At 44.5% G+C, this 19,906-nt stretch overlaps 1 protein-coding gene across 1 annotated transcript; it reads right to left on the reverse strand.

Annotated features, from left to right (window-relative positions):
- Window positions 1-11,566: 11,566 nt before the first annotated feature.
- NPY (neuropeptide Y) lies at window positions 11,567-19,617 on the reverse strand. Its single transcript, XM_047763443.1, has 4 exons — window positions 19,441-19,617; window positions 18,384-18,571; window positions 13,950-14,030; window positions 11,567-11,768 (listed from the first exon to the last, which is right to left on the reverse strand). The coding sequence occupies exons 2-4, from the start codon at window positions 18,569-18,571 to the stop codon at window positions 11,744-11,746; spliced, it is 294 nt and encodes a 97-aa protein (XP_047619399.1). The 5' UTR covers window positions 19,441-19,617; the 3' UTR covers window positions 11,567-11,743.
- Between the last annotated feature and the right edge of the window lie 289 nt (window positions 19,618-19,906).

Here is a 19,906-nt window from a genome sequence, read left to right on the forward strand (position 1 = left end):
GGAAGTTCCCAGGCTAGGGGTCAGATCGAAGCTGCATTTGCCAGTCTATGCCATGGCTACAGCAACTGAGGCTCTGAACCTTGTCTGCAACCTACACCACACCTCACGGCAACTGATCTTAACCCAGGGATCAAACCTGTATCCTCATGGATATTAGCTGAGTTTGTTACCACTGAGCCACAATGGGAACTCCATAAGATAGCTGTTTATTGTAGATATAACAGAGAGTGAAAGGACGGAGTAGTAAGAATGATGACCCCTGGCTTAGCTTGCCTGCCAATGCCTAGGCTCTGGATGGGAGAAATTCTTCACAGGAAACTAAATGCTAAATTGAACATCTTGTGGATTGAGTGGTTAAATTTATCCTATCACCATAATCCAGGACCCACCAAGCTAAGAAATGAACATAAAATGGTTGGTGATTCATCTGGCAGGTGCAAACACAAAACTAACCCAAAGTAGCATTCCCCAATTCAAGTTGTATGGCATTTCTGTAGGAAATGAGGAAAAAGAGGAGTGAGGGAGTTCCCATTGTGGCTCAGCGGGTTAAGAACCCAACTACTATCATGAGGATGCAGGTTTGATCCCTGGCCTCGCTCAGTGGGTTAAGGATCTGGCATTGCTGTGAGCTGTGATGTAGGCCAGCAGCTGAAGCTCTGATTCAACCCCTAGTCTGGGAACTTTCATATGCTGCAGATGCAGCCCTAAAAAGAAAGAAAGAAAAAAAAAAAGAGGAGTGAAAACAAGAGATCCAACATGCTGGGATTAACACATAACAAATATATTTTAAATGATTTAAATAATTAGGAACACAGAAGTAAATCAAAGTCTTAAGCAAAGAATAAGTCAATACGAAAAAATAGAAAAAATTCAAAGTAACAAAATAAAAATTCTAGAAGCATTAGTTTTAAACAACAGCCAAAATGAAAACTCAGTGGAGGGATTGAGGAGCAGATTAGACTGACTCAAGGGAAAATAGAAACCATGAGGCAGACTCGAGGAAGTACCGCACAAATAAGTAAACAGACGGGAAAGAGAGGAGAGATTTAAAATTCTGGAACACGGAATAAGAAGTTCTATTTAATAGAATTTCCAGAACAGAAGAATAGAGAAAACAAGAGAACGGCAACATTTAAGAGATAGCATCTCTGAGCTGATAAAAGACCTAACTCCTTAGATTTAAAAACACAATACATCCCTTAAAAGATAAAAAGAAAATCTGACGTCTTAACACATCAGTGTGAGATTTTAGACCACCTTAACAGAGACACATTCTTAAAAACAACCATTGAGAGAAAGATTATCTATGGAACAAAACCAATTTGAAAGACTATAGATTTCAGAAAATCAATAAGGAGGCTAAGAGTCAATGTAATGCTAGCTTCAGAGTGTTGGGCAAAAAAATAACTGGAGCTGTAGAGTACCACGTCCAGCTAAGTGAAATAAATATTGTATTTTCAGAAAAAGACAAAGAATTCACCATTTCAAGACCCAATCTAAATGAACTACTGAAGGATATACTTTAGGAAGAAGGAAACTGAATGCAGAGAGAGAGAAAAATACATTGAAAATAGCAACAGTGAAAAAAAAAATAGGTAAACATGGGTAAATATTAGTAACCCTTGACTACATAAAATAACAGAAATAATAATGCCTAGTTTGGGAGGATGACCAAGCAAAATGTCTATTATTAGCATTGAACTCATTGTAACGTCTTTATTTTGTTCAGAAGAAGGATAGTAATATAGGAAATACAATATGCAAAGTAATATAGGAAAAAAAAGAATAAACAGCTTGTTCCATAGAAAGCAAGAAACAACAACAACAAAAAAAAGGTAAAGCAAAAGCCTGGTAAACAGAACACAATAGAATGGTAGAAATAAATCTAAATATATGGATTATCATAGTACGTGTACATAGTCTAAACTTGCAAAAGTTTACTATTTATTTTTGAATAACTATATTTTGTTATAGGAACTTGAAGCCTCAGAAAGGTTGAAGGTACATGGATGAAAGAAGATAGGTAAATACCCATGTTGAAAAAGCGAGGGCAGCTGTATTCGTATTAGACACACAAGACTTTTAGGCAAAATGTATTTAGGAAATAGAGGGGGTCACCGCCTAATGATGAAAGAATCCAGTCTTTCCTGACTCTGTGGTCCCCACCAGTTCTCCATGCTGTCTGTCATTTATGACCGCCGTGATCATATATGATGAAAAGTAGGGTAGAATTCTACCGATGGAATAATAAGAGCATAATGATTTAAAATCCCTGTAGGTAGTCAGATTGGCCTGGGTTGGAGATCCAGGTCCACCGCTTACCAGCTTTGTTGCCTCATTTCCTGTCCCCTCTTGGTGCCTCGGTTTCCTCATCTGTAAACTGTTGTCAGCCACATCCGCATCTCATCTTTTGTATGGGGATTAAAACAATTACAGTAAATAAAGGGCCAGTTTATACCAGCTTCTCAACAACTGTTAGCTCCCTCATATCGTATTTCTTATCATGAAAAAAAAAACCTGCAAAACATAACTTCACAAGGCTAATAGCTCTTTAAGATTTCAAGTTGGAAGCATTTTTCTTATAAAGAGTTAATTATCCATGAAATTAAATATTTACACATACACGGAACCAATGTGTTCATAATGTTAGGATGAGAAACTTGCTGGCTTAGCAATTACAAGACATTTTCAATGTCTTCACAGCTGATGTTTTTCTATCATGGGAATATTTTTAAATCACCTTTTACAGTTATCTACAGAAAAGCGTGTACCATAAGGTCAGTTAGGAAAATGGCATGCAGTTGAGCGTTTGGATTCAGGTTTGGAAACGCTGATGGCTGGTCAAGATGGTCCCTCATAAGAAGTCTGGCACTCAGAACATATTTTCCCTTAAAACAGGATGACAGATAGTTTGTTTTCCAAGTGGGGTGAACAGTTGTTCCTGTTTGCTTGGAACTGAAAAAAGGACTCTCAGTGCTAAACCTCAGAAAGTCCTGCAAAAACCAGAATAATCAATGACCCTACAAGTCTAACATCCCCAAACCGGTCTACCTGTGTCAGCCACAACTTCAGGAGCCCTTTGTGCCAGCTCTTCTCCCACAGCTACACCCCTGGGCTCAGCACTTGATCTTTGATAGTCTCCTGAGCCCCTGGGTGCTGAAGTTACGCTGGGGTCTGAGTGTGGGAGAAAAGAGAAATATTCCTGTCCCATTTTGTCACTGAGAACCCAGTGCAGCCTGTCCTCTGCCTAGAGTATCACTTCTTCCAAAAACACGGTGTTTTTAGCTTCATGCAGTTACTCTTCTCACGTTGTTGCCCAAATGAGTCCCTCATTTTTGGGGTGGAGGAGTGAGCAACAAGACAACCCAGAGAATCGGAGAAAATCTTTGCAAACAAAGCAACTGACAAGGGGATTAATTTCCAAAATATACAAATACCTCATGCAGCTTTATATATAAAAAAATACCCCATTAAAAAATGATCAGGAGATCTAAAGAGACCTTTCTCCAAAGAAGACACACAAATGGCCAAAAAGCACATGAGAAGATGCTCAACATTACTAATTATTAGAGAAATGCAAAACAAAATTACTATGAGGTATCACCTCATACCACTCAGGATATCCGTCATCAAAAAGTACAAACAATAAATGCTGGAGAGAGTGTGGAGAAAAGAGAACCCTCTTACACTGTTGGTGGGAATGTAAATTGGTGCAACAATTATGGAGAACAGTATGCATATTCCTTTGAAATCTAAATATGGAACTACCATATGATCCAGCAATCCCACTCCTGGGCGTGTATCTGGAGAAAACCACAGTTCAAAAAGACAGATGCACCCCAAAGTTCATTGCAGCAGCATTTACAATAGCCAAGATGTTGGAAGCAACCTAACTGTCCATCGACAGAGGACTGAATAAAGAAGGTGTGGTACATTACAATGAAATATTATTCAGCCATAAAAAAGAACAAAATAATGCCATTTCCAGCAACATGAATGGACCTAGAGATTATCACACTAAGTGAAGTAAATCAGAAACAGAAAGGCAAATCACATGTGAGATCACTCATATGTGAAATCTAAAAAAAAATATGATGCAAAAGAACTTATTCGCAAAACTGGAACAGGCTCAAAAGCTCTCAAAACCAAACTTATGGTTACCAGAGGGGAAATGCTGTAGGAGAGGGATAAATTAGAAGTTTGGGGGGTGCCTATAAACTTTACTACATACAAAATCAGTAAGTAACAAGGACCTGCTATATGGTACAGGGAAATCTACCTGAGAGATTACAATGGCCTATATGAGAAAAGCAACTGAAAAAGAATGGATATATGTATATGCATCATCGACTTCCTTTGCTGTAGAGCTGAAGCTAATACAACATTGTACGTCAACCACACTCCAATATTTTTTTAATGTGAAATAAAACTCCAATGACATTAACGAAAAAGAAAGAGAGCATCAGAGGCCATTCCATCCTCTCCACGGTCTTTACTTTCTCATCCCACCTTGCATTTGTATCAACTCAATCGATACTGCCTCCGGGATGGATGGCCAACCCCTGCTTCCCCAGACAGCTATCTCAGAATCCCACAGGGAGCTTGCTTGGGCACCTGCACAGCCTTTTTTCTAGGAATAGAATGTAGTTAATAATGACCTTGAGATCCACGGTGGTAAAGAGCAACCTATTGAAGCACTGCCATTCACTGAGGTCCACTTCAACTAACACTCCCCCTTCTACACATGCACAAGTGGGAAGGCTTTTAGCCCACCCTTGATCTCCATAGCGAAGACTTTATGCTTCTGCCTAAACCTCCATCAGCATCTTCCTTGCAGTGTGCCCACTTAAGCTTGTGTCTGTCTCCTTCATAAATTGCTAGGTCTTTAAGAGCAGGGAAACTGTCTCGCTCATCTTTATATAACTCTTAGAAACTGGCAGAGTACCTGTCACAGAGAGACTATTCAATAAATGTCTCAGGAATTGATAAAATCCTTGGGACTCTAGAAACTCATCAGAGATCAGCCGGCTCCGTTATAACTTGGTCGATAATTCAGTTGATTAGGAGGAATGACTACTGTTAAATACGTTCTGCCAACATTGCTTATTCTTGCTCTGAAATTCATGGGCCAATTAATTTAGTAGATCACTATGATGTGAAAAGATTTGCCAGTGATAGAAAAGATGGAGAAATCAGAATAAATAAAATTCAAATTACTCTAGGCAAACTTTTTTTTTGTGTGTGTGCCTTTTTACGGCTGCACCTGCAGCAAATGGAAGTTCCCAGGCTAGGGGTCAAATCAGAGCTATAGCTGCTGGCCACAGCCACAGCCACAGCCACAAAGGATCCAAACCACATCTGTGACCTACACCATAGCTCACAGCAATGCTGGATCCTTAACCCACTGAGAGAGGCCAGGGACCAAACCCACATTCTCAAAGATACTAGTCGGGTTCATTACTGCTGAGCCATGAGGGGAACCCCAATTTACTCTAGGCAAACTTAAATTGAAAAATCATTTGAGGAGTTCCCATCCTGGTGCAGCAGAAATGAATCCGACTAGGAACCATGAGGTTGCGGGTTCGATCCCCGGCTTCACGCAGTGGGTTAGGGATCTGGTGTTGCCATCATGAGCTGTGGAGTAGGTTGCAGACGTGGCTCAGATCTCGTGTTGCTGTGGCTGTGGTGTAGGCTGGGGGCTACAGCTCTGATGCGACCCCTGGCCTGGGAACCTCCATATGCCGTGGGTGCAGCCCTAAAAAGACAAAAGACAAAAAAAGAAAAAGAAAAAGAAAAATCATTTGAATGACGCAATTCTTCTGAGTAGATAAAACCCAAATAGTAAGGTGTTACTGAGATAAAAGGGTAAAATGTGGTTTTTATATTCGACTCAGAGGTTCTCATTTCAACTTTGTTACCTCATAATATCATAATATGGCAGCCAAATTAATGAGTCAAGTCCAGATGTCAAATAAATATGCTGAACAAATCAAGGTTCAAACTCTATTAACTTCTGGGAAAATGAAGAATCCTGAAATTAGGACTAGATTGGGAGTTGAAGGAATCTGTCTTACAGATAAAAAAGTTTTCTTTTTTAAAGGCCCAAATCCTTTAAAAGTTTAAACATCCAAAAAAAAAATTGTCTAAGGGCAAATTAGAATCACCTCGAGTTAGAGGCAATGTATTAGGAAAGTGTATAATAGGCCAATATGACATATACTCTTAATATATCAATACATTAGCAATCTAAATGGTAGCGATTTGCAAGAACTCCAAAATTATCATTAAGTTTAAAGCCAGGGAAAAATTATTAGGGACCTAAAGGTATTTCAGAAAATTTGGGGACCGCAATTTCAAGGTTGAATTAAAAGTCCTTTTTGAACTTGATACTAAAGGTAATCCAAGGTGAATCAAACTCCTAAGATGATGAGAAAGAACAGTCTATTCAACAACAGCTCTGAGAGCGCCAGGACGCTGTGGTTCAATAAACCCCTTACTCTGCCAAGGCCCTGCATAAACAGCAGCTACATCCCCTGAAAGGATGGCCAAGAATCCTCTGAGGCTGTTCGCCAAACATGTGTTGGCTCTGGCTCCTCTGGGGTCACTCCCGATGGTCACAATCAACTACAGCCTGTACCGGCCCCACTGCACACCTACTCTGTGTCAGGCAACAAGGTAGGTATCATGCCTACCCTCGCTCTGTGCCCATGATCGCAGAGCATTTCAATCCTGCAGTGTTAGAACAAGTTTAAACAGACAGCTATTACTTAGCACAGTAAAAAAATGAGCCTGGATGACATACCATTAATTCCATGTTATTCCACTCTGATTTTTAAAAGAGAAAAAGATTCGGTGTGATTTCACACTGTGCTGATTTTTTCTTTCTTTCTTTTTTTTTTTCTTTTGCCTTTTCTAGAGCCACACCTGTGGCATATGAAGGTTCCCAGGCTAGGGAATCTAATCGGAGCTGTAGCCGCCGGCCTACACCACAGCCACAGCAACACCAGATCTGAGCCGCATCTGCAACCTACACCACAGCTCAAGGCAACGCCAGATCCTTAACCCACTGAGCGAGGCCAGGGATTGAACCTGCAGCCTCATGGTTCCTAGTTGGATTTGTTAACCAGTGAGCCACAACGGGAACTCCTGTGTTAGGTTTTTCTAACAGGCAGAAGACAAGGCAGTGATTTAGTTGTGACAATATCATCATCCTCTTACCCATGAAACACACTCAAAGACTATTCCACTGAAACATCTCATTCGAAAGGCTGTTTTCCTTTATGATGATGGGAAAGCTAAGTGCTAAATTCTGATGACCCTGTAACTGATTCTAATGTTCTGCCTAGAGGAGAAAACACTATTTTCTGGTGCATGCGCAGTAAAAAGTAACCACATAAACACACTGTATGTGAACTAGAGAGAAAAAGGGGAGCAATTGCCTACCTTCGTATTTGCTCTCCTGACCTCAGTAAGGCATGTGGAGGCTGCGAGTGGGTCCAGCTTTGGACAGCTATCTCTGCTCAGCAGGAAGCCACGTGCCGTGGTGTGGATGCCCCAAACCAGTGCTGATTTTTCCTTCTCTTTACATCTGCTTCTCTGTCCTGACCCTCATCTGGGCAGGGGAAAGAGGCCAGAAGGTATCCAGGAAACTAAAATATTGCAAAAGAGGCAGTGAGTCACCTCCTTCCTGAATCAGGGAGTGGAACCCACCCTAAAGCCTTTATTCTCCGAACTTGTAAATTGGTCCTAAGATCACGATTAAGGAATCTTAGCTGAGAAGCCGAGTCCCGATTTGGCTAGATGAAGAAGATTGTTAGATGGGCTGGTTTTCCCTGAAGCCCAGTCTACAGGCAGAGCAGGTGGGATCGGAGGGCCGGGGAGAGAAGGTGGCTATGGGACTTGATTTTATCCCCACTGCGATTTTCCCTTCGGAACAGTAACCCAGTGGTCCAACTCCGGTCAATTTCAAAGTATAGGAATTAAGAATGTTTAAAAACTACTCACAAGCCTACTGGTCTCTCCCACCCACAGGTCCGCCACCTCCTACCTTGCGTTCTTTCCCTGGCGGCTGGTGCTCAGCCTGCAAATCTCGGCTCAGGCATGGGTCACTCCAGGAAGCTGGGCTGCCTCCTCCACTCCCCCAGCCTAGGTGGGGGCACCTTCACCTTCACTTCCTGAAACACCTTGAGCCCCTGAAATGGGGAATGACAGCTTTGAGGAATTGAATTTGAAGAGTCTAAGTTTTATTCTTGGCTAAGAGAGGCTTCTGGCGCTACCCCTCCTCTCTTCTCCGTAACGCTCTCCCTCTGCACGGAATGAAGCCGCTCTTTTCACGGATTCTTGAGACCACAGGGCCCTGAATCAGTAGGTAACATGCCTCCACAAGGGTCCCTTCTCTGCCTCCATCTGCTGCTGGGTGTGCCAGGCTGGCTTTTCTCATCTGCGTGGCTGTTTGGGTGAATGGGTTGGAGAAGCTGCCCCGGTCTCTTTCCACCAGGATGCTGGGACTTGGTGTGGGGGCTGGGCTTAACTCAGCTCAGGGCAGCCCTGCATTTGGCCTCACTGGCACGTCTTTTCCATGTGGCACTCAACTGTTAAATCTAAATGGCTCCTTTGGAGGAAACTGCACAGGGAAGCATGATGAGTGGAAAGGAGATACCTGACCTCCCCAAATTCTGACCCCTCATCTCTGTACTTCCAACAATACACTGTGATTATCTGTCTTCCGCATTTGGTAGAAAATTCCTGGAGAAGTTACTATTGATCTTTGTATCCCCGGTGTTTTGTGCATGTCTAATAGCTACTAGGTGCTCAAAACATGTTAAGTGTGTGAACGAACGAATAAATGAACGAATGAGTTTGGCCATCCTTGGACCTGCTTCATCCCACCAAGCCCTCTGTAAGCTGGGCTGACCCACCTCTGAACTGAGCTCCGCTGGCCGCCTCACCCAGAACATCCTCGATCCCAGCTCCACATTCACCTTCTCTAGGACGACTTCTCCAGACACTTCTGCCCATGCTCATTTCCTTTTCTAACGCCTTTGCCACAGTTTCTTAATTTGCTATTGCCTAATTTGTTTTAAGTGGGCCACACTATGTTCTTTTTCCTTTTTTTAGGGCCACACCCATGGTATATGGAAGTTCCCAGGTTAGGGGTTGAATCGGGGCTACAGCTGCTGGCCTACACCACAGCCACAGCAACACCAGCTCCAAGCCACGACTGCAACTTACACTACAACTCACGGCCATTCTGCATCCTTAACCCACAGAGTGGGGCCAGGGATCAAACTCTTGTCCTCATGGATAATAGTCTGGTTCGTTAACCACTGAGCCACAACAGGAATGCCATGACTATATTCTTAACCAGATTATACATGACCTGGTCTCAACTTACTTCTTCCACGAGACAGCCTCAGGCAGGACACAGTTTGCCAATTGAGCAGGTGCCGTCAAGTCCCCCCAACGTGAACGAGGGAAGACATGTCACTTTCCCTGGGCCTCAGTTTCCTCACCTGTGAAAATGGGGGGGGGGAGATAATCTTCTGTTTGAATGTGTCACGAGCATTGAAAGAATCGACATTGAGACAAAATGACACCTGCAGAAAACTTACACAAGTTATACCTCTTGGAATGTAGAATAAAGCTAGCATCAGAGGAGAACTTCATATAAATTCTTATCGATTTACTTGACAAAGACCACATTGCTCACAGGCATCTCATTAATGAAGACGGCATTGTTCTTACTGTAACTCTAATGAGGATGGGTTAAGATTTGCAATGATAGACGGGCGATATGGTGGCTTTAAACTTATTCCAAGAAAGTTTTAGGCTGCACATATTTATGAAAACTACGATGGCATCACATGGAATGTAGTTTGGCAATTGTTTTTAAAGTTTACTATTGTTGCATTTCTTAAAGTGAATTCTTGTTTCTTGAGGGGCAGGGGTCCTTGGTCCATTCAGGCTGTTGTTGCAAATCACCATAGACTAAGTGGCTTGAAAACAACTCAGATTTATTGCTTACAGTCTGGAGGTTGGGAAGCCCAAGATCAAGGCCACAGCAGATTCAGTGTCTGGTGAGAAGCTGCTCCTGGTTCCCAGCCAACCATCTTCCTGCTGGGTCGTCATATGATGGAAGGAAGAAGGGACCTCTCTGGTTCCTTTGAAAAGGGCACTCATCCCGCTCACGAGGGCTCTACTCTCATGACCTAATCACCCCTACCTCTAAATCCCGCCTCCAAACACTAGCACATTAGGGATTAAAACATCAACATATGAATTTGGAGTGACGCCAACATTCAGTGTATGGCAAGGGATCTATAATCCGACCCAGGCATCACCAAAACCTTCTTTTCCACCTCCCTTCTTTCTCTTACTTATTTGTAATATTATCTTAACTCAAATTTGGGTCCCAGTGTAGACGTATGTGGAAAGCTGCGTGGAACTCATTATCCCCGTTGTATGATTGAGAAATCAGGAAGTTCATGGATTTGAAGGATGGAGAACCTGGCAGCTGCTAAGTCAGGACCCCAGAGCTCACATGACATGAAGCTTCAGCCCTCTTTCTAGTAAGATGCAGTGAAGAAAAGAGAGATCAGGGCCTGAGCAAAATGCAGGCTGTTCAACGGTTAGCCTTTCTGGCATTTAGATTTGGTGGAAAAAGAGGTTTACATTTTTGCCGAAAATGAAATTCCTGGGTTATCGTTCAAAGGTTCATCGACATGATTGCTGTCTGCTCTGCTCCGTGTAACCAAGAGTTCTGTTTCTGATGATGCATATTCATGGGATGTACAGGGTTTTTGGAAGACATCACATAAAATACCTGTGAATATTTTTTAGAGTGTGGTTCAAAGTACCAATGTAGGATGAGACCCATTTTCTTTGACTTAAAAGTTTCCTATAGGAATCTAATAACAGTAAACGAAGCCCATGCAAATAAGAATGTGAAGGGGGGGGCAGGGGGAAGGTTCATGACCTTTCGCTACATTAACTCACATAGCCCCTGTGGTGCGAAAAGAGAATCATCTGAATCAGTGTGTTTCTGTTTAGGACCCAAATTCTAAGAGCCGTGGCCTAACTACATGTATAGATCTGAGCTAACACAGCAGCCCCTGCAAACACATGGCTATTTAAGATACGCTAAATAACACCTTACTTGCACAAGCTACGTTCAAATGCTCGAAAGCCACATGTGCCTTGTGGCTGCCATATCTGACAGAGGAGATAGAGGCCATCTTGCAGAAAGTTCTACTGCAGAGCAATCCTTTCTGCTGACAGCCTAGGCTGATAGGGTTAACAAGGTTTCCAGGTGAAAGAAGGAAATGTTCACCAAATTGTTCCAGATGAGCATTGCCCTGCTCAAGGCTTCCCAACATTTGCGCTTTCACACACACACACACACAGAGTCTTGGTCATCATAAATCATATCTTTATATCTTCCATAGCCACTGCTTTCGTGTTGGTGAAAGCACCCTTCAGTCTGCACCTTGAGGGAGACTGATTTCGTGAATAACTTCAGATACTTCTCACCATTGCACCAGCAGATCTCACATTGAGGAGCGTACACTTTTGAATGCATGGTTACTTTATTTAAAGGCACGTATATACAATGGCGACCAAGGGAAAGTCTGAGGAGGGGAGCAGAGGGGCTGCATGCAAGGGGAGGGCCAGCAGACTTGAGTTTTACAGGATAAAACGGGGGTTGAAAAATAGGCAAAGACCGGAGAGCAAGTTTCACTTCCCATCACCACACAGAAGGGTCTTCGAGCCTGTCAAACACAAGAAGCAAAGCACATAAGAGAAGTTTCCCAACTTCCTAGGGGGGATCTGAGAGAGTAAGACGTTCAGCTCTGAACTGCAAGATGCTCAGAAACTGCTGCAAAGGCTCCTGTTGGCATTCTTGAAAGGAAGCCATGCAGACTATCAGAGGGGGAGAAGGTGACACATGTACAGAGACCCGGCTGAATAGCTTTCACTCATGTTAACGGGAATCCACGGCAGATCTCAGAGGGAGTATGTAAAAGGCTCTGTATTTATCAAAGAAGCTGAAGGAGTCTGCCATATTTCTGAAGATCAAAACTGCAGGAATCACACGAAACCGAAACAAGAAAGTTATTGTTATTCGACTCTGAATATGCCTCCTGTGTTTTCCTGCAAGGCTTTTTATGTAGGAAGATGCTACTTATTAGACTATAAAGAGCCCTTTTGAACCAAGGCATTCACAGGCAACTTCAAGGCTGTCAAGTTTTGTCTCCTTTTGAGTGCACATGATTGAGGCTTTCAAGCAGGGTGCAATTAACATGTAACTCTGGGCCACAAAACAGAGCAGCAGTAAAGGTTATCAAGTCAGTCTGGATGACTGTATTTCTAATTTTAAGTCGATATAGAATATCCTAAACTTTTTCTGGTAGCGAATATCATGTGTGTATCAATGAAACACTAAAAAGCATTTATTGAAATCAATTATTGATTTATTTGAAAACCACCCTATGAGTTTTCCTTCCACTTCCCTTGTGTTTTTATTATTTTATTTCATTTTATTTTATTTATTTTATTTTATTTTATTTTATTTTATTTTATTTTATTTTATTTTATTTTATTTTATTTTATTTTAGGGGCCATATCCACAGCATATGGAGGTTCCCAGGCTAGGGGTCCAGTCAGAGCTACAGCTGCCGGCCTACACCACAACCACAGCAACACGGGATCCGAGTTGCATCTGTGACCTATACCACAGCTCATGGCAACACCAGATCCTTAACCCACTGAGCGAGGCCAGAGATCAAACGCACAACCTCGTGGTTCCTAGTTGGATTCGTTTCCACTGCGCCACGATGGGAACTCCTTCCCTTGCATTTTCTAAGTCTGGGCCAGTGCCTCCAGGGACAAGAGCACTGGAGTTTTATTCTAGTCCAAACTGCTGCTCCCTTCGATGAAAACACACCTGACAACTGCAGACCAGGAGCTTCACCCGGCCGGCCAGTTCACAAGAGAATGGGGCGGGGGAGGGCGGGGGGGGGGTGGGGTGGGCTCAGCAGGTCATTAGATCATTCCCCAGGGGGAGCCCAGTGAAGAATGATGTGGCTGAGCAAGTGTTCTAGTGACCTCTTCTGGGGAAGCTGGCTCTTGATGTTGTGGAGGTCTGGGTTTAAGGCCGACAAGCTAGCACAAAAATGGATGAACCATGTGCACTTGATCTTACTGGGCGTAGGGCCGGGGGGGCCTGGGACTGAAGAGCCAGTTATGGAAATAGACATCTTTTCACTAGCACTCTTTGTCCGGAAGGTACCCGCCCAATGTTTGGCACCTACATATTGGAGGGTAGTCTTCCTATGGCAGCTCCACAATCCAAGAAAGTTGCAAGGCTCCGGGCAAGCCCCTCAGAATAATACATGGTTCAACATTCATGCATTGAATGTGATGGCTGAGGTGATACCAGCTGAACTAAAAATACATCAAAAAAGTATAGAGAAGCGCCCTTCAGTTTATCTACAGCTTCATGTAAAACCGGAGAGACTAGAGTGAGACCCACGTGAGACCCATTTCCTAGGCTGTGAGTCTAAGAACTAAAGACTACTTGAGTCACAGATGACTGGTTGGTCATTTTAATATAGACATGGGGGCTTTCGCTATGCTTCCCCAATCTAACCCAGTTAGAAATTCTTTGTAGAGTTATTTCTGAGGGGAAAGTCACTTACATTTAAAAATTTCAAAGGAACATCAAATAAGTTGAGCCAGAAAATATCACCTCGCAAAAGTTTAGAGATTTGCAAGTGAGTATGTGAAAAGAAAGAGCCTCCCTGCCCTGCCCCCCCATCCCCATTTCTGCCCAAATCCCATCTGGTCTGGAAGACTCGGTTCCAAGGCCTCCTCCAGGCAGCCCTCTCTGATTGCTCTCCCCTGGGCACCATGAGCTCTGCAACCATGTCCCCACACAAGCCTTTTCATACCTAGTTCTGGGAACATTTTCCGTGCCTTCTCTCATCAAGAGGTCTGAAATCAGTGTCTCGGGGCTAGATCGTTTTCCGTATCTTAAAGAAAGAAAGGAAGGTTGGGGAGTGAGTAAAAGCCCTTTAAAGCAAGTTTGGAAGAACCATAAACACCTTTAGGAAAAAAAAGATGTGTGGCATTAAATATAAAAAAATGATTTTCAGTTGATCAACTGCTAATGAGTAATCTAGGTGTCTGAAGCATACACAATACAGAAACCTAAATATGATTTCAACTCATAAACATATTTTTTAAACTTTGTTCACTTAATAAATAACTTAGCAGAGTAACCCAACCAAACTCCTAGTCAACTTCTTGCCTTTTTATACTATTGCAAATAATTCATATATACAGTTTTATAACTAAGTGACAGGAAATAAAATACACTGAAGTATGATTTTATTTTATTTTATTTTTTGCTTCTTTAGGGCCATACTCACCCATATGGAGATTCCCAGGCTAGGGGTCTAATAGGAGCTACAGCTGCCAGCCTAAGCCACAGCCACGGCAACATCAGATCCGAGCCGCGTCTGTGACCTACACCACAGCTCACAGCAATGGCAGATCCTTAACCCACTGAGCCAGGCCAGGGATTGAACCCAACTCCTCATGGATACTAGTCAGGTTCATTTCTGCTGCACCATGATGGGAACTCCCTGAAGTATGATTTTAAATGTATCCATAATTAGCTGGTTGGTTATAGTTTTGCGGATATACATCAGTTTAAATCTTAACAAAGAGTCCAAACACTATTTCAGGAACAGGACTAGAAAAAAAACTCAGCAGACTCAAGTTCTAGGCTCACCTGTATCTTGAATCTCAGTTTTTCCATTTGTAAAAAGAAAATAACTCCTACTTAGAGTCTTGATGAATACCCAACATAAATCACAATGCTTTTTTTTTTTTTTTTGGTCTTTTTAGGGCTGCACCTGCAGCATATGGAGGTTCCTAGGCTAAGAGTCCAATCGGAGCTGTAGCCACTGGCCTATGCCACAACCACAGCAACGCAGGATCTGAGCCGCATCTGCAGTCTGCACCTCTGAGACCTGCACTGCAGCTCACGGCAATGCCAGATCCCATTGAGCAGGGCCAGGGATCGAACCCGCATCCTCATGGATACTAGCCCAGTTCGTTAACCACTGAGCCATGATGGGAACTCCCACAATGCTCTGAAAGTGGCAAAGTGATGCATAAAAATGCATATGACTGTTGTTGAAATGTACCCATTCTCACAGCCACCAACAGATCCTGGGTTCCTTTATTTTCCATATTTATTAGGGTGTCAAAAGCTAAAAGCCTTCTCTCATGCAGTGATTTTAATCTGCCCTGAAAATAGAAAGGAATCCTACTGGCTCCTGGAAACCTCCTTGGTCTTTTCTCCCATAGAAATGAATGAATTCGGGGTGGTGTTTTCCTGCCGGGGTAGAGTACGCTGCTGGCTCCAAGTGAGTGGCAACTCTTTCCTCCTCCTTCCCCCCCCTTAAAGAATTTGACAAATCTATTGTATTTTTTGAGGAGGCTACGTTCCCCTTACTCAGAAAAGGCAGTGGACACCGACAGTCACTTTTTTTTTAACAAATGAAAAATTAGCCTGGCGTGGACTGATTAGCTAACAGGTGAAACAGCAGAACAAAGCTGACAGAGGGTATATGCTAACTACCTAGCAAGCACAATTAAATCTAACTTGGGGGGAAAGATTTCCTCTTATTTCTCCTTTGCTAGGACTCAAGGGATGCAAAAACAAAGCCAACTCCCCCGCCCCTAACACTGGTAAGATTTCCTCAAAGATTTTCTGGAGTTGTGCTATCAGACTGGAGGCTGCTGCTTATATGCATTTACTCTGTCCGTTAGTTGATTTTACTAATCGTATAACTCTTGGGCAACCTTAACTCATGTATCTCCATCTTGCTCCACTGAACTGAAGAACTGGCTTGTGGCATTTTCGCCAATCTCCCAGCAGAGAAACTAAGTCTGTAATAGCAGAATTGGCATCGTCAGAAAGTAGTGCTCAGAGCAGCAGTGATCCCTGTTCTTCTATCTCTTATTAACTCTGGATTATCCTTCTCGACAGTGCTTTAACGTTCAAAGACAGCGTCCAAAGATAGTAGGAAAAATAGTTTCAAACTTTTTACAATCATGGTAAAGCCCTGGCCCCACCCCATCCCACCCCCTCCAGGAGATTCTGAGGTGCAGCCCAGGAAGAGTATATTGTAAAAGCTCCCTAGGTGATAACAGTGTGCCACCAGGAGGGCTTCTCTATCTGGACACTGTGGACACTTTGAGCAGGATAACTCTCTGCCGGAGGGAACTGTCCTCAGTACTATAGGATGTTTAGCAGCATCCCTGGCCTCTATCCACTAGATGCCAGGAGCACCCACCCCCCTGCTGTGACACCAAAAATGCCTCCAGACTCTGCCCCATGTCCTGGGAAGCATAAGGTCAGCCCCAGCTGAGAACCACTTATCTCAGGGACTGCACAAGTAAGACGTGGTAGATCTACGCTCTAGAATAAATGATGCCACCTTCCAAAACAACCGGGAGTACAGAGCTTGAGAGCAGGGACTGAGTAAAGGGGAGGAAAGAGGACGAGATCACAGTGCCACTTCTGCCAAATGTAAATACATGTTCACAAATGTAATTTTCAAAAATATATGTGCAGATGAGTGGATGTGTGGTGGGAAGATGAAGAGACTACAGTAAGGAGGTGATGGGTACAGATTCTAAGTCTCTGAGGGTTTCTAAGAAGGGACTAATAGGAAGATGAGACAACTCCTTCCCACCTAACCGGAATCTCTTCCCCTGAAACTCAAGTCCCTTTATGTTCCCCGCATCAAGGGTGTTGGAGATGACACAGTGTTGGCGGCGGTGATAACATCTAGGGAAGATCAGTATGAGGGCTCCAGCGTAATCACCCCTAAAAAAAGCTTTCATGAAATGTTCTTAGTTTCACAATCTAAAAAATAGAGATGATTATACTCATTTCAAAGCTTTGAGGTGAAGACACCAAAATAATGCCTAAGAAAATTTCGAAATGCTAGCGCTTTCTACAGGTAAAGGTTTACAGCAGTCATCTTTGCAAAATGAGTTCTACTGTATAACAGACTAAATCGCTAACAAACACTTTCCTAGAAAAAAATTAACAATACCTTTTTTTGTTTGTACGGTTCTTTTCTCTGATCTGTATGATAGCATACGCAGGAATCAAAGCAATTAACTTTCTGAAAAGTCTATTAAGATATTTCATGAAAATGATCAGTCTTCAGGGATCATAAACCAATACTATTTAATTCTGGCACTTTCCTGTATTTCTGTTTCTATATAAATCAGTACTTTAAAAAGATTTTCAGATTGAAACAGATTTTAGATGAAACAGAAAAAAAGAAAACTTTAAGAAATATAAATTCTGTCCCACTTGGGATCCCTTCCAACTATTCCCTGAAATAGGGTTTTAAAAAACCAAAACAATGCTTCATAAAACAATTTAAAATTGTTCAGTAACATTAATGTTTGTAAAGGGTACCTTGTTTTTAGTTTATTAAGGTCATTTGATCTCAGTAATTAAATTAGGATATGAAGGATTCAAAACTAAGATGAACCAATTTTGGAAACAAATTTTAAATCCTATGTTATTTGTAAAACAGTTTGGATTTGATTTTTTTGCTTAAGATCTGATATCGAGAGTGAAATGCAAGCCCCCATCTTAGCTTTCTGGGGATTCAGAATAAAGGCAATTCCTCAAACTACATGTGATCCCTGGATGCACCCGAGAGTGAATAGACCACTATTAAGTTTCTCCTTAATAAAGCATCAAGTGGGCATTTTCTTTTCAGAACTCACCTACTACGAAATGGGAAAAGTCTCAGCATTTTAGATCAACTGTTTACATGCTAAATTTCTACTTATTAGGACCAGGATTTTCGAGCAAGGAGCTGAGAATGCAATAAAATACTCTACAGGAGGGATAAAACCAATTCTATTTGTCTTTCCCTCAATACAGTCATTCAGTTTGGTCTGGGCAAGTTGGAAAATCTGGCATTGTCTTTGGCGACCCAGCTGTTTCCTCCGTGGTTTGTGCTGTTGTTTTTCTAGACACCCAGCTCACCCTTCTCCCTACAGTACCTCCCTGGCACCCTCCTGATGCCTTTCTCGGGGTACTCTCCTGTCTAGATTTCCAAACAGTGCACCCCCCCTCCACCCAACAAAAAAAGAAGGTAGTGAGAGATGGCCAGCCACACAGCATTTACTGAGAACTGAGTATGTGTGTGTCTGATAACTACCCTGCATGGGACACAAAGAAGGAAAAGAAAGGTCTCTGTTCTCTAAGGCTCCCAGGATCTCTGGGGTACGCAGGCAGGGCGCTCCCAGCTTCACCCACCCCGCGGTAGCCCACCTACCTCTGCCTGGTGATGAGGTTGATGTAATGTCTCAACGCCGAGTAGTATCTGGCCAAGTCCTCCGCCGGCGCGTCCTCTCCGGGGTTGTCGGGCTTGGAGGGGTACGCCTCGGCCAGCGCACCCAGGCACACCAGCAGGGACAGGGCGAGGGTCAGTCTGGACAGCCCCAGTCGCTTGCTACCCAGCATCTGCGGGCACCGAAGGCGCAGCGGATTCAGAGGACACACGCCCCTCACCTCTTTCCTCTGTATCCCCGTGCCCATCTCTCTGCTACCATCCCCACCCCTCCACCCAGAGAGGTGCTGAGCGTGGCGATTTAGGCCAAGATCTACTCTGGCCCAGCCCCTCTGCTCCGCCCGAGAACTCCAAGCAACTTCGGTCAAGTTGCAGAGCCAAAGATGCTGCGGTGAGAGGTGCACATTTGGGGCCCCCCAGCGCCAGTTTTTACACTTTAAAAACAGATTAGAAGTTCCTCCCGCTGCGCTGAGGATTTATCCCGTTCCTACCCTCTTCCCCAAACCGCTGGTCAGAGGGAAGAAGTTTCTTCTTTTCTACTTTTGGTCGGCCCGGCTGCAGCAGCTCGGCGGGGATGGCTGAGAGTACTTCAGGGTGGCAATTTGGGGGCGAGGGGAAAGAACTGTTCCCGGGGCCAGCCAGCCTCCGATCGGATCCCAAGGATCCCGAGAGGTGGCAGAGAGCGGGTCTTCCAAGCTCCGGGGATTCCTCATCGAGGGGCGCAGCCTGGGCCACCTCCCTGCAGGCAGCGACCCCCGAGGGTCGTGTTGTCCCTGCATAGTTGCCAACAGATAACCCAGAGGGATGGCCCCCCCGGGACGGCTGGAGAGAAGGGCGAATGCACCATTAGAGCAGACAAGGCGGATCAAGTGGAATCGAGCTGCCCAGAGGGGCTGGCGCGCGTCGGGAGCGCAGAGAGCGCGGCGCGTAGGGGTTGGGAAGCGAGGCGCTACCCTCCAGCTCCCCAGGCGCCCGGGGCAAGTTCACGGGCGCTCCCCACCCGCCCTTAGCTGGGACCAAGCTAGAGGGTCGTGGCACTCACGGTGGTGGCGGGCTGGCCGGCGGGCGTGGCTGGGCGACGGGCGCTCTGCTGTCCGGCGCGCCTCTCCGAGGGGTGAGAGCCGGCGGATGGGGTGTCGAGAGCAGGTCGCAGCAGGGCTTTTATGGAGCTCCATCGCCGCGGCAGGAGGAGTCTCGGGCAGTCACGCTCGGTGACTCCCACCCACCACTTCCCGCCCCCGAGTGGCGGCGGCGGGGGGGGGGGTAGTGGGGGAGGGGGCTGTGGCGGCTGCCGCGGGCGCGTCGACTCCCAGAGCCACTCACACCCCAACTCTCCGCCCTGCCGGGGGAAGGGGGGTAACTGGCAGGATGCGAGCGAGGCAGCGCGTTCCGAGGGCGCTGGACCACGCCAAAGCCCAAGTTCCTGCCTTGGTGCAGCAGCCCAGCCTCGCCGTCCCCACGCCCCGTCTAATCCTGCCGGAGACAGGAGCAGTCCAGAGCATCTCTGT

This window comes from Phacochoerus africanus, chromosome 16 (genome assembly GCF_016906955.1).
Source record: "Phacochoerus africanus isolate WHEZ1 chromosome 16, ROS_Pafr_v1, whole genome shotgun sequence".
NCBI classification, from domain to species: domain Eukaryota; kingdom Metazoa; phylum Chordata; class Mammalia; order Artiodactyla; family Suidae; genus Phacochoerus; species Phacochoerus africanus.

Coding starts and splice junctions, on each gene's coding strand:
- NPY (XM_047763443.1), bottom strand. CDS start 18,571: ATGCTGGGTAGCAAGCGACTGGGGCTGTCCAGACTGACCCTCGCCCTG. Junction 14,031..18,383: donor AACCTCATCACCAGGCAGAG/GTAGGTGGGCTA, acceptor TCTTTCTTTAAG/ATACGGAAAACGATCTAGCC. Junction 11,769..13,949: donor GAAAATGTTCCCAGAACTAG/GTATGAAAAGGC, acceptor TGTGTTTGACAG/GCTCGAAGACCCTTCTGTGT.